Consider the following 24,044-nt stretch of genomic DNA (forward strand, 5'->3'; position numbering starts at 1 on the left):
CAGTGTCATGTAAACAGTGGAGGTGTGCTGCAGTAAAGAGGGCCCGGGTGCACACACACAAGCATAGAAACACTTTAGATTAGTATTTGTAACTGAGTGTAATTGGAAGGATTTACTGAGTGTATCAGAATCGGGCTTAATATCGCTCCCATACGTTGTGAAATTTGTTGTCTTGCAACAGCAGTACAAGGAGGTATGTATAAAAAGAAATTAAATAAGTGGTGCAGAAAGAGAGGGGAAATAGTGTTGATGAATTTATTGTCCATTCAGAAATCTGATGGCAAGGTTTTAAGGCATTGCCTTTCGAAGATGTCCTTGATATGTGGAGGCTGGTGTCCGTGATGGAGCTGCCTGAGATTACAACTTTCTGCAGCTTTTCCCGGTCCTGTGCAGTGGCCCCTCCATACCAGGTGGTGAAGCAGGCTGTTAGAATGCTCTCCACGGTACGCCTGTCTCCTCCTGTAAATAAAAGGTAGTGAATGTCTTCTGTCCCCACTCACTGAGCCTGCAAACCTGATTTTACACAACAACCACAAGTTTACAAGTGTTAGACTCTGCACGCTGACAGAGGAAGGCAGGTTTGCCATGTGCTGTACCAACATTTCCACCTGTGTTGTCTCTGGTTCTCTGGCAGGAAAGGTCTCCCAGCATGAGCTCAGTGAGATGCGAGCCAGGCTCTACCTCAACCTGGGCTTCCTCTGTGACAACAAGAAGGACCCAGTCAGATGCAACCAATACATCCGCAAGAGTATCTACATTGCCGAGTGAGTTCTGCCATAGACTGAACCTGCCCGGTGTGTATCTGCATGTCCGCGAGTATATAGAACAAAGTCTAGGCTCTGTGGCCACAATACTATGCTGACCTTTTAATCTACTCCACAATCGACCTAACCCTTCTCTTCCATGTAGCCCTCCAGTTTTCTGTCATCCGTGTGTCTCTTAATTGTCTGCAATATATCTGCCCCTACCACCTTCCCTGGGAGGGTGTTCCACTCTGTAAAAACCTCTGACATCCCTCCTAGACATCCCTCCTATACTTCCCTCCAAACATCTTAAAATTATGTCCCCTTGCATTAGCCATTTCTGCCATGGGAAAATGTCTGGCTATCGATGCCTCTTATCATCATGTACTCCTCTATCAAGTCACCTCTCATCCTCCTTCGCTCTAGAGGGAAAAGCCCGAGCTCACTCAACCTATCCTCATAAGACATGCTGTCTAATCCAGGCAGCATTGTGACAAATCTCCTCTGAACCCTTTCTAAAGCTTCCACATCTTGAGGCAAACAATACTACAAGTGCTCTATCCAGGTTTTATAGAGCTGCAACGTTACCTTCGCTAAAAGCTTCCATATAAAAAGTATTCACCCCCTTTGAAGTTTTCATGTCTTACGACATTGAATCACAGTGGATTTAATTTGCCTTTTTTGAAACTGATCAACAGAAAATCACTCTTTCGTGTTAAAGTGGAAACAGATCTCTACAAAATGATCTAAAATAATTTCAAATATAAAACACAAAATAATTGATTGCATAAGTACTCAGCCCCTAAAATCATCACGAGTGCTGCCGATTGGTTTTAGAAGTCACATAATTAGTTAAATGGAGATCTGTTCTCAAAGACCTCTGTGCAGTCAAGGTGTTTCAATTGATTTTAGTAAAAATACACCTGTATCTGGAAGAAGGTCCAGCTGTTTGTGAGTCAGTATTCTGGCAAAGCACTACGCCATGAAGTCAAAAGAACACTCCAAGCATCTCTGTGAAAAGGTTATTGAAAAGCACAAGTCAAGGTGAATACAAGAAAATTTCCAAGACACTGAATATCCCTTGGAGTACAATTAAGTCAATCATCAATAAGTGGAAAGAATATAGATCTGCTTAGAGCAGGCTGTCCTCAAAAACTGAGAGAAAGTGCAAGAAGGGGACTAGTGGTAACAGGAGGGGGAATTTCTTTACTCGGAAGTGGTAGCTGTGTGGAACGAGCTTCCAGTAGAAGTGGTAGAGGCAGGTTCGGTATTGTCATTTAAAGTAAAATTGGATAGGTATATGGTCAGGAAGGGAATGGAGGGTTATGGGCTGAGTGCGAGTAGGTGGGACTAGATGAGAGTAAGCATTTGGCACGGACTGGAAGGGCCGAGATGGCCTGTTTCCGTGCTGTGATTGTTATATGATTATTTAGTGAGAGAGGCTACCGAGAGACCTATGACAACTCTGGAAGAGTTACAAGCTCCAGTGGCTGAGATGGGAGAGACTGTGCATACAACAACTAGCCCTGGTGCTTCACCAGTCACAGCTTTATGGGAGTGTAGCAAAGGGAAAGTCACTGTTGAAAAAAAATTCTCATGAAATCCTGGCTAGAGTTTGCCATCAGTCAGCTGGAGGAAGGTTTTATGGTCAGATGAAATCAAAATTGAGCTTTTTGGCCATCAGACTAAACGCACATCATCAAAGACACACCATCCCTACAGTGAGGCGTTGTGGTGGCTGCATCATGCTGTGGGGATATTTCACTGCTTCAGGCCCTGGAAGGCTTGTGAAGGTAGAGGGTAAAATGAATGCAGCAAAATACAGGGAAATCCTGAAAGAAAACCTGATGCAGTCTGCAAGAGAACTGTAACTTGGGAGAAGATTTGTTTTCCAGCAAGACAATGACCCCAAGCATAAAGCCAAAGCTACACAGGAATGGCTTAAAAACAGCAAAGTTAATGTCCTGGAGTGGCCAAGTCAGAGTCCAGATCTCAATCCGATTGAAAAATCGTGGCTGAACTTGGAAAGGGCTGTTCACTCACGATCCCAATGCAATCAGACAGAACTTGAGCAGTTTTGTGAGGAAGAATGGGGAAAAATGGCAGCGTCCAGATGTGCAAAGCTGATAGAGACCTATCCACACAGACTCGAGGCTGTAATCTACTAAATACTGACACAAAGGGGGTGAATATTTATGCAATCAGTTATTTTGTTAAATATTGTAATACTTTTAGACCAATTTGTAGAAATTTATTTTCACTTTGACATGTAAGAGTCTTTTCTGTTGATCGGTGTCAAAAGAGCCAAATTAAATTCACTAATTCAATGTTGTAAAACAATAAAACATGACAATTTCAAAGGGGGTGTGAATGCTTTTTATAGGCATTATCTATGTGTCAGTTTGAGGGTTGGAGCCGGTGCCTACCACTGAGGCAGAGACCAGCTCAGACTTTTCCTAATATCCTCAGAAATAAGGGGCTGACTTTCTGAGCTTTCTGACCTTCTCCCACCCTACTGACTTTCACCCCTAAGTTTGGTGAGGCAAATTGAGTTCAAGGTTAGTGGACTCTGACTGTGCATATATGCGACCAATCAAAACAGCGTTCCTCTGGACCATGGTGCACCCACAGTACATACACACAACACAAAAAATATTTTACCATAAATAAGACAGCCCAATCAGCGGCAGGAGCCGGCCACAGCGGCCAGGTTCTTCGCAGGTCGGCAATGCTTGTTTAAAAGTACAGAACGGACAAGTGGGGCAGCCGTTGTTGGGAGTAGGCCAGTGGTGAGAGTGGGAACGTCAGGCTTCGGCTCAAAAGAGGCCTTGCCTCTAGGTAAGCTTCTGTTCAGGTTCCTTTTTCTCTCTACTGTTCCTAGCGTAGCAAATGACTGTTGTGTGTTCTTCATGCTGGATGTTGGAGTTCTAGCGTAGCAAATGACTGTTGTGTGTTCTTCATGCTGGATGTTGGAGTTCTAGCGTAGCAAATGACTGTTGTGTGGTCTTCATGCTGGATGTTGGAGTTCTAGCGTAGCAAATGACTGTTGTGTGGTCTTCATGCCGGATGTTGGAGTTCTGGGAGACCCAATCTCCCAGGGAATTACATCTGCATGAAATGCATCCAGCTGCAACTTGAATGTCGTGTTTGGGATCTGGAGCAGCAGCATGGATGACATTCAGCTTATACGGGAGAGGAGGAGGTAATTGATCAGAATTACAGGGAAGTAGTCACCCCGAAGTTGCCCCTGTGGCCATTCCACTCAATATCCAACTGTTTTGGATATTGTGGGAGATGACCTTCCAGTGAATGGCACAGAGATCGGGATACTGCCACTGAGCGTGGGTCCATGGTGCAGAAGGGGAAGAGGGGAGCAGTAGTAATAGGGGACTCAATATATTGTCAGAGGAACGGACAGGAGATTCTGTGGACATGAACAGGACACCCGAATGGTGTCAAGTGCCAGGGTCAGGGACATCTCGGTTCGTGTCCGCAACATTCTGGAGAGGGAGGGAGAGCAGCCAAATGTCTTGGTACATATTGGTATCAATGATATAGGAAGAATTTAGAGAGCTAGGTAGAAAGCTGAGAAACTGGAACTCCTGGGTAGTAATTTCTGGATTGTAGCCTGTGCTATATATTGAGGGTAGAAACGGGATGATTTGGCAGGTTAATGCATGGATGAGAAGCTGGTGCATGGGTCAGGGCTTCAGGGTCTTGGATCATTAAGATTTCTTCTGGGGGAAGTATGACCTGTGTTTTAAAAAAAAACATGATGAGTTACACCTGAACCCAAGGGGGCCAATATTCTCACAGGCAAGTTTGTTAGAGCTGTTGGAGAGGGTTGAAACTAATTTAGCAGGGGATGTGAACTGGAGTGAAGGGACTCAGGATAGGACGGATGGTAAAAAGTGGAGATAGCATGCAGTCAGAGTGTCAGGAAGGGCAGGCAGATGGTAGGACTAATTGCAACCAGCAGGGTGAGCATGAGTGCATTAGGGATGCAGAATCAAAAAGGGTAGCAACTGCGGTACTCAGTGTTATGTCACAATGCACGGAGTATGAAATAAGGCAGCTGATCTTGTTGCACTATTACAGGTTGCCAGGTATGATGTTGTGGCCATCACTGAATCGTGGCTGAAGGATGGTTGTAGTTGGGAGCTGAATGTCCAAGGTTACACATTGTATCAGAGGGATAGGAAGGTCGGCAGAGGGGATGATGTGGCTCTGCTGGTAAAAAATGGCATCAAATCAGTAGAAAGGTGTGACATGAGATGTTGAATCCTTGTGGGTTGAGTTAAGAAACTGCAAGGGTAAAAGGACCCTAATGGCAGTTATATACAGGCCTCCCAACAGTAGCTGGAATGTGGACCACAGATTACAACAGGAAATAGAAAAGGCCTGTCAAAAGGGCAAAGTTAGGAGAAACTTCAACATGCAGGTTGATTGGGAAAATCAGGTTGTTAAAATCAGGGGTAAGTTTTTTACGCAGAAAGTGGTGAGTGCTGCTGGCAGTGGTGGTGGAGGTGGATACGACAGGGTCTTTTAAGAGACTTTTGGATAGTTACATGGAGCTTAGAAAAATAGAGGGCTATGTGTAAGCCCAGTAATCTCTGAGGTAGGGATATGTTCAGCACAACTTTGTGGGCTAAAGGACCTGTACTGTGCTGTAGGTTTTCTATGTTTCTATGACATGTATTCCAAAAATACAGAGATATTCAAATGGCAAAATAGTACAACTGTGGCTGACAAGGGGAGTCAAAGCTAATGTAAAAGCAAAAGAGAGGGCATACAACAAAGCAAAAGTTAGTGGAAAGACCGTGGACTGGGAAGTTATTAAAACCCTGCAGAGAGCAACTAAAAGAATCATTAGGAGGGAAAAGATAAAATCTAGCAAACAATATCAGAGTGGATAGTAAAAGCGTTTTCAAGTATATAAAAACAAAATAAAGAGAGATGAGAGTGGATATAGGAACGCTAGAAATTGAGGCTGGAGAAATAATAATGGGGGACAAGGAGATGGCAGATGAACTAAACTACGCAGTCTTCACTGTGGAAGAAACTAGCAGTCAGATATTGAAGGGTGTGAGAGAAGAGAAGGGAGAAGGTGCTCAAAAAGCTGAAAACATAAGTCACCCTGACAAAATGAGCTGAAAAAGCTAGCAGTAGAGATTCTGGAGGTGTTGGTAAAGATCCTTCAACAATCATTGACCTCTGTCATGGTGCCAGAAGACTGGAATATTGCAAATGTCACTCCACTGTAAGATAGGAGGAAGGCAGCAGAAAGGAAATTATAGACCCGTTAGCCTGCCTGGTTAGGTGGATGTTGGAAAAGGAAAATCTGCAGATGCAGGAGATCTGAGCAACAAACACGAGTTGCTGGAGGAACTCAGCAGGCCAGGCAGCGACCGTGGAAAACAAGTACAGTTGACATTTCAGGCTGAAACCAATCGGCAGGACCAGGGGGAGTAAAAGCTGAGGAGTAGATTTTTAAGGTGGGGGGAGGTGAGAGAGAAACACCGGGTGATGGGTGAAATGTGGAGAGGGAGGGATGAAGCAAAGAGCTGGGAAGTTGATTGGTGAAAGAGACAGACGGCCATGGAAGAAAGGTAGGGAGGAGTTGGAAGGGCAAAACGATTACATGAGAGGGGGACTAGGGGATGGGAAATGGTGAAGGGGTGGGGCTGGCATTACTGGAAGTTTGAGAAATTGATGTTCATGTCATCAGTTTGGAGGCTACCCAACTGGAATATAAGGTGGTGTTCCTCCAAGCTAAGTGTGGCCTTATCCTGACAGTGGAGGAGGCCATGGAGGGACATAGCGGAATGGAAAGTGGAATTAAAATGAGTGGCCACTGGGAGATTCTGCTTGTTCTAGTGGACAGAGCGTAGATGCTCAGCAAAGTGGTCTCTCAATCAATGACATGTCTCACCGATGTACAAGAAGCCACACCGGAAGCTCCGGATACAGTGTATGACCCCAACAGACTCGCAGCTGAAATGTTGCCTCACCTAGAACGTCTGTTTGGGGCCCGGAATGGTAGGAGGTGTAGCAGTTGTTCTGCTTGCATGGATAAGTGCCAGGAGGGAGATCAGTGGGGAGGGACGAATGGACGAGGGAGTCGCGTAGGGAGCGATTCCTGAGGAAAGCAGAAAGTCGGGAGGGAAGGAAAGGTGTGTTTGGTGCTGGGATCCAATTGGAGGTGGCGGAAGTTTCAGAGAATTATGTGCTAGACTTGGAGTCTGGTGGGGTGGTAGGTGAGGACAAGAGGAACACTATCCCTGGTAGGGGGGAGGGAGGATGGGGTAAGAGCAGACGTGTGAAATAGAAGAGATGTGGTTGAGGGCAGCGTTAACAATCAGCCATGAGTGAATGATGGAGCAGACTCAATGGGCTTAGTGGCCCAATTCTGCTTCTATGTGTTATAGTCTTATGGTATAATTTAAAATAATTTGGAGTGCATGGAGTGTACGATACACAGTTCGCTGACCGAGTGATAAGACCTCGATGGTGGCAGGGTATTCATTAGTCTCATAGCCCGAGGGAAGAAGTAGCTACCCATTCTGGCTGTTCTGGCCCTGATGCTCCTGAACATCCAACCTGAGCTCTTGTACATCCTACTGTTCTTCTAAGCTCCAGTGAGTAAAGGCCCAAAGCCATCGAACACTCCTCATCTGTTAACCCTTTTATTCCCAGGATCATTCTCAGGAACAACCTCTGAACCCTCTACAACGCCAGCTCATCCCGTCGTAGATACAGAGCCCAAAACTGTTCACCATATTCCAAGTGTGGTCTGGCCAATGCCTTATAAAGCCTCAGCATTACGTCCTTACTTTTATATTCTAGTCATCTTGAAATGAATGTTAACCACTCACACCAGTGAAGCTCCACTTTCCTGCTGTGCTTTTACGTGACCATGTGGCCATGACATTGAATGAGCTCCTTCACAGCCCGTGTGCATGCCTCCACCCACGCCATGAGACTTTCCTATTCGTTACCAGCCTATCAGATCACACAGCACCAAAAAGGCCATTCAGCCCATCCACCTGCTGCTAAACATGCCTCATATTCCCCCTCTCCTAATGCAGGCAGAACAAATTGTATGAGGATCTGTACCGGGCCAACGTCAACCTGGGGAACATCCACTGTCGCAACGGAGAGCACGCCAAGGCCGTCCGCTTGCTCGAGGCAGCCAAGGAGTGCGCCAGGAAGATGAAGGAGAAGTTCATGGAGAGCGAGTGTTTCAGCAGCATTGGGCAGGTGGGTGGGGACTCAGCAGGGGGAGGCAGAGGAGGATGAGAGGAAGGTCACAGTGTATGTCAGTACAACTTGGCAACAGCTGCCTCCCACCCCTAGCCCCATTCACTGTTGGAGATTAGTACTTCTTGGTACATGTGCTTTGAACTATATAGTGAAATGCATCTACGTCAGCGACCAACACTGTGTGAGGATTGTGTTGGCATCATGCCAGCGTCGTCATGCTTTCAGCACCAACGTAACATGCCCACAACTTACTAACCCTAATCTTTGGTGAGTGGGAGGAGACCAGACCACTCGGAGGAAACCCACAGGGTCACAGGGAGAGGATAGGGCAGTGGGGATCGAACTCTGATCGCTGGCACTGTAGGGTGTTACGCTGACCACTGCACCACCATGTTGCTCACAGACTTTCAAACATGTCACTACATCATTTCAGAATCAGGTTTTTTATCCCAAAATCATTTGCTGTGAAATCTGTTGTTCTTAAATAGGACTATAAGTTACAAAATGAAGAGTGCCAAAAATAACAAGCTAGTGTTCATTGTCTGTTCGGAAAGCTGGCGAGGGGAAGAAGCTGTGTGTACATTGTGTGTACCTTCAGACTTTTGTACCACCTCCCTGATGATAGCAATGAGAGATGGTGAGGGCCCTTGAAGATGGATGCCACCTTTTGAAGGTGTCCATGGTGGAGCTGGGTGAGTCTACAATCCACTGCAAACTATTCTCATCCTGTGCAGTGGCCCCTCCATACTGGACAGTGATGCAACCTGTCATCGACGCCCACCGGCCGCGGCTCCGGCGTCGGCGCCAGGCACGCCCACCGGCCGCGGCTCCGGCGTCGGCGCCAGGCACGCCCACTGGCCGCGACTCCATGTCAACTGTTTATTCCTCTCGATAGATGCTGTCTGACTTCTGAATATTCAGTGTGTGTTGCACTCAATGGCCTTCCCACCCTTTAAGGCAAGAAGCTCATTGAAATGCTCAGAACTGAGTTGGTTGGTTCTGTTGGTGAGTTGATACTTCACAGTTCAAAGTAAATTTTTTATCAACGTGCATGTTGTCACCCTTAGATCCATTTTCTTACAGACATTCACAGTAAATACAAGGAATACAATAGAATCCATGAAAAACCCACACACAAAGATAGGCAAGCTCCCAATGTACAAAAGACAAACTGCAAATACAAAAACATGTGAATAAATAATACTGAGAAATGAGTTGTAGAGTCCTTGAAAGTAAGTGTACAGGTTGTGCTTTCAGTTCAGAGTTGAGGTGACTGAAATTATCCATGCTGGTTGAGGAGTAATAACTCTTCCTGAAGCTGTGGTTTGGGATCTCCTGCAGCAATCAACAGAGAGCCTGGACTGAATGGTGGGCATCGTTGCTTTCTAGTGGCTGTGCTCCATGTAAATGTGGGCAGCTGCTTTAAAATGGAGATGAGTGTGAATGGACCGGCTCCACAGAGAGGGAATGATCCGGTCTGGTTTAAAATGGAGATGAGTGTGAATGGACCGACTCCACAGAGAGGGAATGATCCGGTCTGGTTTAAAATGGAGATGAGTGTGAATGGACCGGCTCCACAGAGAGGGAATGATCCGGTCTGGTTTAAAATGGAGATGAGTGTGAATGGACCGGCTCCACAGAGAGGGAATGATCCGGTCTGGTTTAAAATGGAGATGAGTGTGAATGGACCAACTCCTCAGAGAGGGAATGATCCGGTCTGGTTTAAAATGGAGATGAGTGTGAATGGACCGGCTCCACAGAGAGGGAATGATCCAGTCTGGTTTAAAATGGAGATGAGTGTGAATGGACCGGCTCCACAGAGAGGGAATGATCCGGTCTGGTTTAAAATGGAGATGAGTGTGAATGGACCGGCTCCACAGAGAGGGAATGATCCGGTCTGGTTTAAAATGGAGATGAGTGTGAATGGACCGGCTCCACAAAGAGGGAATGATCCGGTCTGGTGTAAAATGGAGATGAGTGTGAATGGACCGACTCCACAGAGAGGGAATGATCCGGTCTGGTTTAAAATGGAGATGAGTGTGAATGGACCAACTCCACAGAGGGGGAATGATCCGGTCTGGTTAAAAATGGAGATGAGTGTGAATGGACCGACTCCACAGAAAGGGAATGATCCGGTCTGGTTTAAAATGGAGATGAGTGTGAATGGACCAACTCCACAGAGAGGGAATGATCCGGTCTGGTTTAAAATGGAGATGAGTGTGAATGGACCGGCTCCACAGAGAGGGAATGATCCGGTCTGGTTTAAAATGGAGATGAGTGTGAATGGACCGTCTCCACAGAGAGTGAATGATCCGGTCTGGTTTAAAATGGAGATGAGTGTGAATGGACCGGCTCCACAGAGAGGGAATGATCCGGTCTGGTTTAAAATGGAGATGAGTGTGAATGGACCAACTCCACAGAGAGGGAATGATCCGGTCTGGTTTAAAATAGAGATGAGTGTGAATGGACCGGCTCCACAGAGAGGGAATGATCCGGTCTGGTTTAAAATGGAGATGAGTGTGAATGGACCGGCTCCACAGAGAGGGAATGATCCGGTCTGGTTTAAAATGGAGATGAGTGTGAATGGACCAACTCCTCAGAGAGGGAATGATCCGTTCTGGTTTAAAATGGAGATGAGTGTGAATGGACCGGCTCCACAGAGAGGGAATGATCCGGTCTGGTTTAAAATGGAGATGAGTGTGAATGGACCAACTCCACAGAGAGAGAATGATCCGGTCTGGTTTAAAATGGAGATGAGTGTGAATGGGCCGGCTCCACAGAGAGGGAATGCTCCGGTCTGGTTTAAACTGGAGATGACTCTGAATGGACCGGCTCCACAGAGAGGGAATGATCCGGTCTGGTTTAAAATGGAGATGAGTGTGAATGGACCGGCTCCACAGAGAGGGAATGATCCGGTCTGGTTTAAAATGGAGATGAGTGTGAATGGACCGGCTCCACAGAGAGGGAATGATCCGGTCTGGTTTAAAATGGAGATGAGTGTGAATGGACCGGCTCCACAGAGAGGGAATGATCCGGTCTGGTTTAAAATGGAGATGAGTGTGAATGGACCGGCTCCACAGAGAGGGAATGATCCGGTCTGGTTTAAAATGGAGATGAGTGTGAATGGACCGGCTCCACAGAGAGGGAATGATCCGGTCTGGTTTAAAATGGAGATGAGTGTGAATGGACCGGCTCCACAGAGAGGGAATGATCCGGTCTGGTTTAAAATGGAGGTGAGTGTGAATGGACCGGCTCCACAGAGAGGGAATGATCCGGTCTGGTTTAAAATGGAGATGAGTGTGAATGGACCAACTCCTCAGAGAGGGAATGATCCGGTCTGGTTTAAAATGGAGATGAGTGTGAATGGACCGGCTCCACAGAGAGGGAATGATCCGGTCTGGTTTAAAATGGAGATGAGTGTGAATGGACCAACTCCACAGAGAGGGAATGATCCAGTCTGGTTTAAAATGGAGATGAGTGTGAATGGACCGGCTCCACAGAGAGGGAATGATCCGGTCTGGTTTAAAATGGAGATGAGTGTGAATGGACCGGCTCCACTGAGAGGGAATGATCCGGTCTGGTTTAAAATGGAGATGAGTGTGAATGGACCGTCTCCACAGAGAGTGAATGATCCGGTCTGGTTTAAAATGGAGATGAGTGTGAATGGACCGGCTCCACAGAGAGGGAATGATCCAGTCTGGTTTAAAATGGAGATGAGTGTGAATGGACCAACTCCACAGAGAGGGAATGATCCTGTCTGGTTTAAAATGGAGATGAGTGTGAATGGACCAACTCCTCAGAGAGGGAATGATCCGGTCTGGTTTAAAATGGAGATGAGTGTGAATGGACCAACTCCTCAGAGAGGGAATGATCCGGTCTGGTTTAAAATGGAGATGAGTGTGAATGGACCGGCTCCACAGAGAGGGAATGATCCGGTCTGGTTTAAAATGGAGATGAGTGTGAATGGACCGGCTCCACAGAGAGGGAATGAACCGGTCTGGTTTAAAATGGAGATGAGTGTGAATGGACCGGCTCCACAGAGTGGGAATGATCCGGTCTGGTTTAAAATGGAGATGAGTGTGAATGGACCAACTCCACAGAGAGGGAATGATCCGGTCTGGTTTAAAATGGAGATGAGTGTGAATGGACCGGCTCCACAGAGAGGGAATGAACCGGTCTGGTTTAAAATGGAGATGAGTGTGAATGGACCGGCTCCACAGAGTGGGAATGATCCGGTCTGGTTTAAAATGGAGATGAGTGTGAATGGACCAACTCCACAGAGAGGGAATGATCCGGTCTGGTTTAAAATGGAGATGAGTGTGAATGAACCGACTCCACAGAGAGGGAATGATCCGGTCTGGTTTAAAATGGAGATGAGTGTGAATGGACCGGCTCCACAGAGAGGGAATGATCCGGTCTGGTTTAAAATGGAGATGAGTGTGAATGGACGGGCTCCACAGAGAGGGAATGATCCTGTCTGGTTTAAAATGGAGATGAGTGTGAATGGACCGACTCCACAGAGAGGGAATGATCCGGTCTGGTTTAAAATGGAGATGAGTGTGAATGGACCGACTCCACAGAGAGGGAATGATCCGGTCTGGTTTAAAATGGAGATGAGTGTGAATGGACCGGCTCCACAGAGAGGGAATGATCCGGTCTGGTTTAAAATGGAGATGAGTGTGAATGGACCGGCTCCACAGAGAGGGAATGATCCGGTCTGGTTTAAAATGGAGATAGTGTGAACGGACCGACTCCACAGAGAGGGAATGATCCGGTCTGGTTTAAAATGGAGATGAGTGTGAATGGACCGGCTCCACAGAGAGTGAATGATCCGGTCTGGTTTAAAATGGAGCTGAGTGTGAATGGACCGACTCCACAGAGAGGGAATGATCCGGTCTGGTTTAAAGTGGAGATGAGTGTGAATGGACCGGCTCCACATAGAGGGAATGATCCGGTCTGGTTTAAAATGGAGATGAGTGTGAATGGACCAGCTCCACAGAGAGGGAATGATCCGGTCTGGTTTAAAATGGAGATGAGTGTGAATGGACCGGCTCCACAGAGAGGGAATGATCCGGTCTGGTTTAAAATGGAGATGAGTGTGAATGGACCGGCTCCACAGAGAGGGAATGATCCGGTCTGGTTTAAAATGGAGATGAGTGTGAATGGACCGGCTCCACAGAGAGGGAATGATCCGGTCTGGTTTAAAATGGAGATGTGTGTGAATGGACCGGCTCCACAGAGAGGGAATGATCCGGTCTGGTTTAAAATGGAGATGAGTGTGAATGGACCAACTCCTCAGAGAGGGAATGATCCGGTCTGGTTTAAAATGGAGATGAGTGTGAATGGACCGGCTCCACATAGAGGGAATGATCCGGTCTGGTTTAAAATGGAGATGAGTGTGAATGGACCGGCTCCACAGAGAGGGAATGATCCGGTCTGGTTTAAAATGGAGGTGAGTGTGAATGGACCGGCTCCACAGAGAGGGAATGATCCGGTCTGGTTTAAAATGGAGCTGAGTGTGAATGGACCGGCTCCACAGAGAGGGAATGATCCGGTCTGGTTTAAAATGGAGATGAGTGTGAATGGACCGGCTCCACAGATAGGGAATGATCCGGTCTGGTTTAAAATGGAGATGAGTGTGAATGGACCGGCTCCACAGAGAGGGAATGATCCGGTCTGGTTTAAAATGGAGATGAGTGTGAATGGACCGGCTCCACAGAGAGGGAATGATCCGGTCTGGTTTAAAATGGAGATGAGTGTGAATGGACCGGCTCCACAGAGAGGGAATGATCCGGTCTGGTTTAAAATGGAGATGTGTGTGAATGGACCGGCTCCACAGAGAGGGAATGATCCGGTCTGGTTTAAAATGGAGATGAGTGTGAATGGACCAACTCCTCAGAGAGGGAATGATCCGGTCTGGTTTAAAATGGAGATGAGTGTGAATGGACCGGCTCCACAGAGAGGGAATGATCCGGTCTGGTTTAAAATGGAGATGAGTGTGAATGGACCAACTCCACAGAGAGGGAATGATCCGGTCTGGTTTAAAATGGCGATGAGTGTGAATGGACCAACTCCACAGAGAGGGAATGATCCGGTCTGGTTTAAAATGGAGATGAGTGTGAATGGACCGGCTCCACAGAGAGGGAATGATCCGGTCTGGTTTAAAATGGAGATGAGTGTGAATGGACCAACTCCACAGAGAGGGAATGATCCGGTCTGGTTTAAAATGGAGATGAGTGTGAATGGACCGGCTCCTCAGAGAGGGAATGATCCGGTCTGGTTTAAAATGGAGATGAGTGTGAATGGACCAACTCCACAGAGAGGGAATGATCCGGTCTGGTTTAAAATGGAGATGAGTGTGAATGGACTGGCTCCACAGAGAGGGAATGATCCGGTCTGGTTTAAAAAGGAGATGAGTGTGAATGGACCAACTCCACAGAGAGGGAATGATCCGGTCTGGTTTAAAATGGAGATGAGTGTGAATGGACCAACTCCACAGAGAGGGAATGATCCGGTCTGGTTTAAAATGGAGATGAGTGTGAATGGACCAACTCCACAGAGAGGGAATGATCCGGTCTGGTTTAAAATTGAGATGAGTGTGAATGGACCGGCTCCACAGAGAGGGAATGATCCGGTCTGGTTTAAAATGGAGATGAGTATGAATGGACCGGCTCCACAGAGAGGGAATGATCCGGTCTGGTTTAACATGGAGATGAGTGTGAATGGACCAACTCCACAGAGAGGGAATGATCCGGTCTGGTTTAAAATGGAGATGAGTGTGAATGGACCGGCTCCACAGAGAGGGAATGATCCGGTCTGGTTTAAAATGGAGATGAGTGTGAATGGACCGGCTCCACAGAGAGGGAATGATCCGGTCTGGTTTAAAATGGAGATGAGTGTGAATGGACCGGCTCCACAGAGAGGGAATGATCCGGTCTGGTTTAAAATGGAGATGAGTGTGAATGGACCGGCTCCACAGAGAGGGAATGATCCGGTCTGGTTTAAAATGGAGATGAGTGTGAATGGACCAACCCCTCAGAGAGGGAATGATCCGGTCTGGTTTAAAATGGAGATGAGTGTGAATGGACCGGCTCCACAGAGAGGGAATGATCCCGTCTGGTTTAAAATGGAGATGAGTGTGAATGGACCAACTCCTCAGAGAGGGAATGATCCGGTCTGGTTTAAAATGGAGATGAGTGTGAATGGACCAACTCCTCAGAGAGGGAATGATCCGGTCTTGTTTAAAATGGAGATGAGTGTGAATGGACCGGCTCCACAGAGAGGGAATGATCCGGTCTGGTTTAAAATGGAGATGAGTGTGAATGGACCGACTCCACAGAGAAGGAATGATCCGGTCTGGTTTAAAATGGAGATGAGTGTGAATGGACCGGCTGCACAGAGAGGGAATGATCCGGTCTGGTTTAAAATGGAGATGAGTGTGAATGGACCGGCTCCACATAGAGGGAATGATCCGGTCTGGTTTAAAATGGAGATGAGTGTGAATGGACCGGCTCCACAGAGAGGGAATGATCCGGTCTGGTTTAAAATGGAGATGAGTGTGAATGGACCAACTCCTCAGAGAGGGAATGATCCGGTCTGGTTTAAAATGGAGATGAGTGTGAATGGACCGGCTCCACAGAGAGGGAATGATCCGGTCTGGTTTAAAATGGAGATGAGTGTGAATGGACCGGCTCCACAGAGAGGGAATGATCCGGTCTGGTTTAAAATGGAGATGTGTGTGAATGGACCGGCTCCACAGAGAGGGAATGATCCGGTCTGGTTTAAAATGGAGATGAGTGTGAATGGACCAACTCCTCAGAGAGGGAATGATCCGGTCTGGTTTAAAATGCAGATGAGTGTGAATGGACCAACTCCACAGAGAGGGAATGATCCGTTCTGGTTTAACATGGAGATGAGTGTGAATGGACCAACTCCACAGAGAGGGAATGATCCGGTCTGTTTAAAATGGAGATGAGTGTGAATGGACCAACTCCACAGAGAGGGAATGATCCGGTCTGGTTTAAAATGGAGATGAGTGTGAATGGACCGGCTCCACAGAGAGGGAATGATCCGGTCTGGTTTAAAAAGGAGATGAGTGTGAATGGAACAACTCCACAGAGAGGGAATGATCCGGTCTGGTTTAAAATGGAGATGAGTGTGAATGGACCAACTCCACAGAGAGGGAATGATCCGGTCTGGTTTAAAATGGAGATGAGTGTGAATGGACCAACTCCACAGAGAGGGAATGATCCGGTCTGGTTTAAAATGGAGATGAGTGTGAATGGACCGGCTCCACAGAGAGGGAATGATCCGGTCTGGTTTAAAATGGAGATGAGTGTGAATGGACCGGCTCCACAGAGAGGGAATGATCCGGTCTGGTTTAAAATGGAGATGAGTGTGAATGGACCGGCTCCTCAGAGAGGGAATGATCCGGTCTGGTTTAAAATGGAGATGAGTGTGAATGGACCGGCTCCACAGAGAGGGAATGATCCGGTCTGGTTTAAAATGGAGATGAGTGTGAATGGACCGGCTCCACAGAGAGGGAATGATCCGGTCTGGTTTAAAATGGAGATGAGTGTGAATGGACCGGCTCCACAGAGAGGGAATGATCCGGTCTGGTTTAAAATGGAGATGAGTGTGAATGGACCGGCTCCTCAGAGAGGGAATGATCCGGTCTGGTTTAAAATGGAGATGAGTGTGAATGGACCGTCTCCACAGAGAGGGAATGATCCGGTCTGGTTTAAAATGGAGATGAGTGTGAATGGACCGGCTCCACAGAGTGGGAATGATCCGGTCTGGTTTAAAATGGAGATGAGTGTGAATGGAACAACTCCACAGAGAGGGAATGATCCGGTCTGGTTTAAAATGGAGATGAGTGTGAATGGACCAACCCCTCAGAGAGGGAATGATCCGGTCTGGTTTAAAATGGAGATGAGTGTGAATGGACCGGCTCCACAGAGAGGGAATGATCCCGTCTGGTTTAAAATGGAGATGAGTGTGAATGGACCAACTCCTCAGAGAGGGAATGATCCGGTCTGGTTTAAAATGGAGATGAGTGTGAATGGACCGGCTCCACAGAGAGGGAATGATCCCGTCTGGTTTAAAATGGAGATGAGTGTGAATGGACCGGCTCCACAGAGAGGGAATGATCCCGTCTGGTTTAAAATGGAGATGAGTGTGAATGGACCAACTCCTCAGAGAGGGAATGATCCGGTCTGGTTTAAAATGGAGATGAGTGTGAATGGACCAACTCCTCAGAGAGGGAATGATCCGGTCTGGTTTAAAATGGAGATGAGTGTGAATGGACCGGCTCCACAGAGAGGGAATGATCCGGTCTGGTTTAAAATGGAGATGAGTGTTAATGGACCGGCTCCACAGACAGGGAATGATCCGGTCTGGTTTAAAATGGAGATGAGTGTGAATGGACCGTCTCCACAGAGAGGGAATGATCCGGTCTGGTTTAAAATGGAGATGAGTGTGAATGGACCGACTCCACAGAGAGGGAATGATCCGGTCTGGTTTAAAATGGAGATGAGTGTGAATGGACCAACTCCACAGAGAGGGAATGATCCGGTCTGGTTTAAAATGGAGATGAGTGTGAATGGACCAACTCCACAGAGAGGGAATGATCCGGTCTGGTTTAAAATGGAGATGAGTGTGAATGGACCGGCTCCACAGAGAGGGAATGATCCGGTCTGGTTTAAAATGGAGATGAGTGTGAATGGACCGGCTCCACAGAGAGGGAATGATCCGGTCTGGTTTAAAATGGAGATGAGTGTGAATGGACCAACCCCTCAGAGAGGGAATGATCCGGTCTGGTTTAAAATGGAGATGAGTGTGAATGGACCGGCTCCACAGAGAGGGAATGATCCGGTCTGGTTTAAAATGGAGATGTGTGTGAATGGACCAGCTCCACAGAGAGGGAATGATCCGGTCTGGTTTAAAATGGAGATGAGTGTGAATGGACCAACTCCTCAGAGAGGGAATGATCCGGTCTGGTTTAAAATGCAGATGAGTGTGAATGGACCGGCTCCACAGAGAGGGAATGATCCGTTCTGGTTTAACATGGAGATGAGTGTGAATGGACCAACTCCACAGAGAGGGAATGATCCGGTCTGGTTTAAAATGGAGATGAGTGTGAATGGACCAACTCCACAGAGAGGGAATGATCCGGTCTGGTTTAAAATGGAGATGAGTGTGAATGGACCGGCTCCACAGAGAGGGAATGATCCGGTCTGGTTTAAAAAGGAGATGAGTGTGAATGGAACAACTCCACAGAGAGGGAATGATCCGGTCTGGTTTAAAATGGAGATGAGTGTGAATGGACCAACTCCACAGAGAGGGAATGATCCGGTCTGGTTTAAAATGGAGATGAGTGTGAATGGACCAACTCCACAGAGAGGGAATGATCCGGTCTGGTTTAAAATGGAGATGAGTGTGAATGGACCGGCTCCACAGAGAGGGAATGATCCGGTCTGGTTTAAAATGGAGATGAGTGTGAATGGACCGGCTCCACAGAGAGGGAATGATCCGGTCTGGTTTAAAATGGAGATGAGTGTGAATGGACCGGCTCCTCAGAGAGGGAATGATCCGGTCTGGTTTAAAATGGAGATGAGTGTGAATGGACCGGCTCCACAGAGAGGGAATGATCCGGTCTGGTTTAAAATGGAGATGAGTGTGAATGGACCGGCTCCACAGAGAGGGAATGATCCGGTCTGGTTTAAAATGGAGATGAGTGTGAATGGACCGGCTCCACAGAGAGGGAATGATCCGGTCTGGTTTAAAATGGAGATGAGTGTGAATGGACCGGCTCCTCAGAGAGGGAATGATCCGGTCTGGTTTAAAATGGAGATGAGTGTGAATGGACCATCTCCACAGAGAGGGAATGATCCGGTCTGGTTTAAAATGGAGATGAGTGTGAATGGACCGGCTCCACAGAGTGGGAATGATCCGGTCTGGTTTAAAATGGAGATGAGTGTGAATGGAACAACTCCACAGAGAGGGAATGATCCGGTCTGGTTTAAAATGGAGATGAGTGTGAATGGACCAACCCCTCAGAGAGGGAATGTTCCGGTCTGGTTTAAAATGGAGATGAGTGTGAATGGACCGGCTCCACAGAGAGGGAATGATCCCGTCTGGTTTAAAATGGAGATGAGTGTGAATGGACCAACTCCTCAGAGAGGGAATGATCCGGTCTGGTTTAAAATGGAGATGAGTGTGAATGGACCGGCTCCACAGAGAGGGAATGATCCCGTCTGGTTTAAAATGGAGATGAGTGTGAATGGACCGGCTCCACAGAGAGGGAATGATCCCGTCTGGTTTAAAATGGAGATGAGTGTGAATGGACCAACTCCTCAGAGAGGGAATGATCCGGTCTGGTTTAAAATGGAGATGAGTGTGAATGGACCAACTCCTCAGAGAGGGAATGATCCGGTCTGGTTTAAAATGGAGATGAGTGTGAATGGACCTGCTCCACAGAGAGGGAATGATCCGGTCTGGTTTAAAATGGAGATGAGTGTGAATGGACCGGCTCCACAGAGAGGGAATGATCCGGTCTGGTTTAAAATGGAGATGAGTGTGAATGGACCGTCTCCACAGAGAGGGAATGATCCGGTCTGGTTTAAAATGGAGATGAGTGTGAATGGACCGACTCCACAGAGAGGGAATGATCCGGTCTGGTTTAAAATGGAGATGAGTGTGAATGGACCGACTCCTCAGAGAGGGAATGATCCGGTCTTGTTTAAAATGGAGATGAGTGTGAATGGACCGGCTCCACAGAGAGGGAATGATCCGGTCTGGTTTAAAATGGAGATGAGTGTGAATGGACCGACTCCACAGAGAAGGAATGATCCGGTCTGGTTTAAAATGGAGATGAGTGTGAATGGACCGGCTGCACAGAGAGGGAATGATCCGGTCTGGTTTAAAATGGAGATGAGTGTGAATGGACCGGCTCCACATAGAGGGAATGATCCGGTCTGGTTTAAAATGGAGATGAGTGTGAATGGACCGGCTCCACAGAGAGGGAATGATCCGGTCTGGTTTAAAATGGAGATGAGTGTGAATGGACCAACTCCTCAGAGAGGGAATGATCCGGTCTGGTTTAAAATGGAGATGAGTGTGAATGGACCGGCTCCACAGAGAGGGAATGATCCGGTCTGGTTTAAAATGGAGATGAGTGTGAATGGACCGGCTCCACAGAGAGGGAATGATCCGGTCTGGTTTAAAATGGAGATGTGTGTGAATGGACCGGCTCCACAGAGAGGGAATGATCCGGTCTGGTTTAAAATGGAGATGAGTGTGAATGGACCAACTCCTCAGAGAGGGAATGATCCGGTCTGGTTTAAAATGCAGATGAGTGTGAATGGACCGGCTCCACAGAGAGGGAATGATCCGTTCTGGTTTAACATGGAGATGAGTGTGAATGGACCAACTCCACAGAGAGGGAATGATCCGGTCTGGTTTAAAATGGAGATGAGTGTGAATGGACCAACTCCACAGAGAGGGAATGATCCGATCTGGTTTAAAATGGAGATGAGTGTGAATGGACCGGCTCCACAGAGAGGGAATGATCCGGTCTGGTTTAAAAAGGAGATGAGTGTGAATGGAACAACTCCACAGAGAGGGAATGATCCGGTCTGGTTTAAAATGGAGATGAGTGTGAATGGACCAACTCCACAGAGAGGGAATGATCCGGTCTGGTTTAAAATGGAGATGAGTGTGAATGGACCAACTCCACAGAGAGGGAATGATCCGGTCTGGTTTAAAATGGAGATGAGTGTGAATGGACCGGCTCCACAGAGAGGGAATGATCCGGTCTGGTTTAAAATGGAGATGAGTGTGAATGGACCAACCCCTCAGAGAGGGAATGTTCCGGTCTGGTTTAAAATGGAGATGAGTGTGAATGGACCGGCTCCACAGAGAGGGAATGATCCCGTCTGGTTTAAAATGGAGATGAGTGTGAATGGACCAACTCCTCAGAGAGGGAATGATCCGGTCTGGTTTAAAATGGAGATGAGTGTGAATGGACCGGCTCCACAGAGAGGGAATGATCCCGTCTGGTTTAAAATGGAGATGAGTGTGAATGGACCGGCTCCACAGAGAGGGAATGATCCCGTCTGGTTTAAAATGGAGATGAGTGTGAATGGACCAACTCCTCAGAGAGGGAATGATCCGGTCTGGTTTAAAATGGAGATGAGTGTGAATGGACCAACTCCTCAGAGAGGGAATGATCCGGTCTGGTTTAAAATGGAGATGAGTGTGAATGGACCTGCTCCACAGAGAGGGAATGATCCGGTCTGGTTTAAAATGGAGATGAGTGTGAATGGACCGGCTCCACAGAGAGGGAATGATCCGGTCTGGTTTAAAATGGAGATGAGTGTGAATGGACCGTCTCCACAGAGAGGGAATGATCCGGTCTGGTTTAAAATGGAGATGAGTGTGAATGGACCGACTCCACAGAGAGGGAATGATCCGGTCTGGTTTAAAATGGAGATGAGTGTGAATGGACCGACTCCTCAGAGAGGGAATGATCCGGTCTTGTTTAAAATGGAGATGAGTGTGAATGGACCGGCTCCACAGAGAGGGAATGATCCGGTCTGGTTTAAAATGGAGATGAGTGTGAATGGACCGACTCCACAGAGAAGGAATGATCCGGTCTGGTTTAAAATGGAGATGAGTGTGAATGGACCGGCTGCACAGAGAGGGAATGATCCGGTCTGGTTTAAAATGGAGATGAGTGTGAATGGACCGGCTCCACATAGAGGGAATGATCCGGTCTGGTTTAAAATGGAGATGAGTGTGAATGGACCGGCTCCACAGAGAGGGAATGATCCGGTCTGGTTTAAAATGGAGATGAGTGTGAATGGACCAACTCCTCAGAGAGGGAATGATCCGGTCTGGTTTAAAATGGAGATGAGTGTGAATGGACCGGCTCCACAGAGAGGGAATGATCCGGTCTGGTTTAAAATGGAGATGAGTGTGAATGGACCGGCTCCACAGAGAGGGAATGATCCGGTCTGGTTTAAAATGGAGATGTGTGTGAATGGACCGGCTCCACAGAGAGGGAATGATCCGGTCTGGTTTAAAATGGAGATGAGTGTGAATGGACCAACTCCTCAGAGAGGGAATGATCCGGTCTGGTTTAAAATGCAGATGAGTGTGAATGGACCGGCTCCACAGAGAGGGAATGATCCGTTCTGGTTTAACATGGAGATGAGTGTGAATGGACCAACTCCACAGAGAGGGAATGATCCGGTCTGGTTTAAAATGGAGATGAGTGTGAATGGACCAACTCCACAGAGAGGGAATGATCCGATCTGGTTTAAAATGGAGATGAGTGTGAATGGACCGGCTCCACAGAGAGGGAATGATCCGGTCTGGTTTAAAAAGGAGATGAGTGTGAATGGAACAACTCCACAGAGAGGGAATGATCCGGTCTGGTTTAAAATGGAGATGAGTGTGAATGGACCAACTCCACAGAGAGGGAATGATCCGGTCTGGTTTAAAATGGAGATGAGTGTGAATGGACCAACTCCACAGAGAGGGAATGATCCGGTCTGGTTTAAAATGGAGATGAGTGTGAATGGACCGGCTCCACAGAGAGGGAATGATCCGGTCTGGTTTAAAATGGAGATGAGTGTGAATGGACCGGCTCCACAGAGAGGGAATGATCCGGTCTGGTTTAAAATGGAGATGAGTGTGAATGGACCGGCTCCTCAGAGAGGGAATGATCCGGTCTGGTTTAAAATGGAGATGAGTGTGAATGGACCGGCTCCACAGAGAGGGAATGATCCGGTCTGGTTTAAAATGGAGATGAGTGTGAATGGACCGGCTCCACAGAGAGGGAATGATCCGGTCTGGTTTAAAATGGAGATGAGTGTGAATGGACCGGCTCCACAGAGAGGGAATGATCCGGTCTGGTTTAAAATGGAGATGAGTGTGAATGGACCGGCTCCTCAGAGAGGGAATGATCCGGTCTGGTTTAAAATGGAGATGAGTGTGAATGGACCGTCTCCACAGAGAGGGAATGATCCGGTCTGGTTTAAAATGGAGATGAGTGTGAATGGACCGGCTCCACAGAGTGGGAATGATCCGGTCTGGTTTAAAATGGAGATGAGTGTGAATGGAACAACTCCACAGAGAGGGAATGATCCGGTCTGGTTTAAAATGGAGATGAGTGTGAATGGACCAACCCCTCAGAGAGGGAATGATCCGGTCTGGTTTAAAATGCAGATGAGTGTGAATGGACCGGCTCCACAGAGAGGGAATGATCCCGTCTGGTTTAAAATGGAGATGAGTGTGAATGGACCAACTCCTCAGAGAGGGAATGATCCGGTCTGGTTTAAAATGGAGATGAGTGTGAATGCACCGGCTCCACAGAGAGGGAATGATCCCGTCTGGTTTAAAATGGAGATGAGTGTGAATGGACCGGCTCCACAGAGAGGGAATGATCCCGTCTGGTTTAAAATGGAGATGAGTGTGAATGGACCAACTCCTCAGAGAGGGAATGATCCGGTCTGGTTTAAAATGGAGATGAGTGTGAATGGACCGGCTCCACAGAGAGGGAATGATCCGGTCTGGTTTAAAATGGAGATGAGTGTGAATGGACCGGCTCCACAGAGAGGGAATGATCCGGTCTGGTTTAAAATGGAGATGAGTGTGAATGGACCGTCTCCACAGAGAGGGAATGATCCGGTCTGGTTTAAAATGGAGATGAGTGTGAATGGACCGACTCCACAGAGAGGGAATGATCCGGTCTGGTTTAAAATGGAGATGAGTGTGAATGGACCAACTCCACAGAGAGGGAATGATCCGGTCTGGTTTAAAATGGAGATGAGTGTGAATGGACCAACTCCACAGAGAGGGAATGATCCGGTCTGGTTTAAAATGGAGATGAGTGTGAATGGACCGGCTCCACAGAGAGGGAATGATCCGGTCTGGTTTAAAATGGAGATGAGTGTGAATGGACCAACTCCTCAGAGAGGGAATGATCCGGTCTGGTTTAAAATGGAGATGAGTGTGAATGGACCGGCTCCACAG

At 47.6% G+C, this 24,044-nt stretch overlaps 1 protein-coding gene across 3 annotated transcripts in view; it reads left to right on the forward strand.

Annotated features, from left to right (window-relative positions):
* tonsl (tonsoku-like, DNA repair protein) overlaps positions 1-24,044 on the forward strand; it is a 125,000-nt gene that overhangs the window by 13,244 nt on the left and 87,712 nt on the right. For 2 of the 3 annotated variants that reach the window (XM_059971558.1, XM_059971557.1), the window contains exons 5-6: positions 635-764; positions 7,832-8,003. In XM_059971558.1, the coding sequence (XP_059827541.1) occupies positions 635-764; positions 7,832-8,003 (302 nt within the window). The remainder of the gene's footprint in view (positions 1-634; positions 765-7,831; positions 8,004-24,044) is intronic. The other variant, XM_059971559.1, reaches the window with a different exon arrangement.

This window comes from Hypanus sabinus, chromosome 6, assembly GCF_030144855.1.
Source record: "Hypanus sabinus isolate sHypSab1 chromosome 6, sHypSab1.hap1, whole genome shotgun sequence".
Lineage (NCBI taxonomy): Eukaryota > Metazoa > Chordata > Chondrichthyes > Myliobatiformes > Dasyatidae > Hypanus > Hypanus sabinus.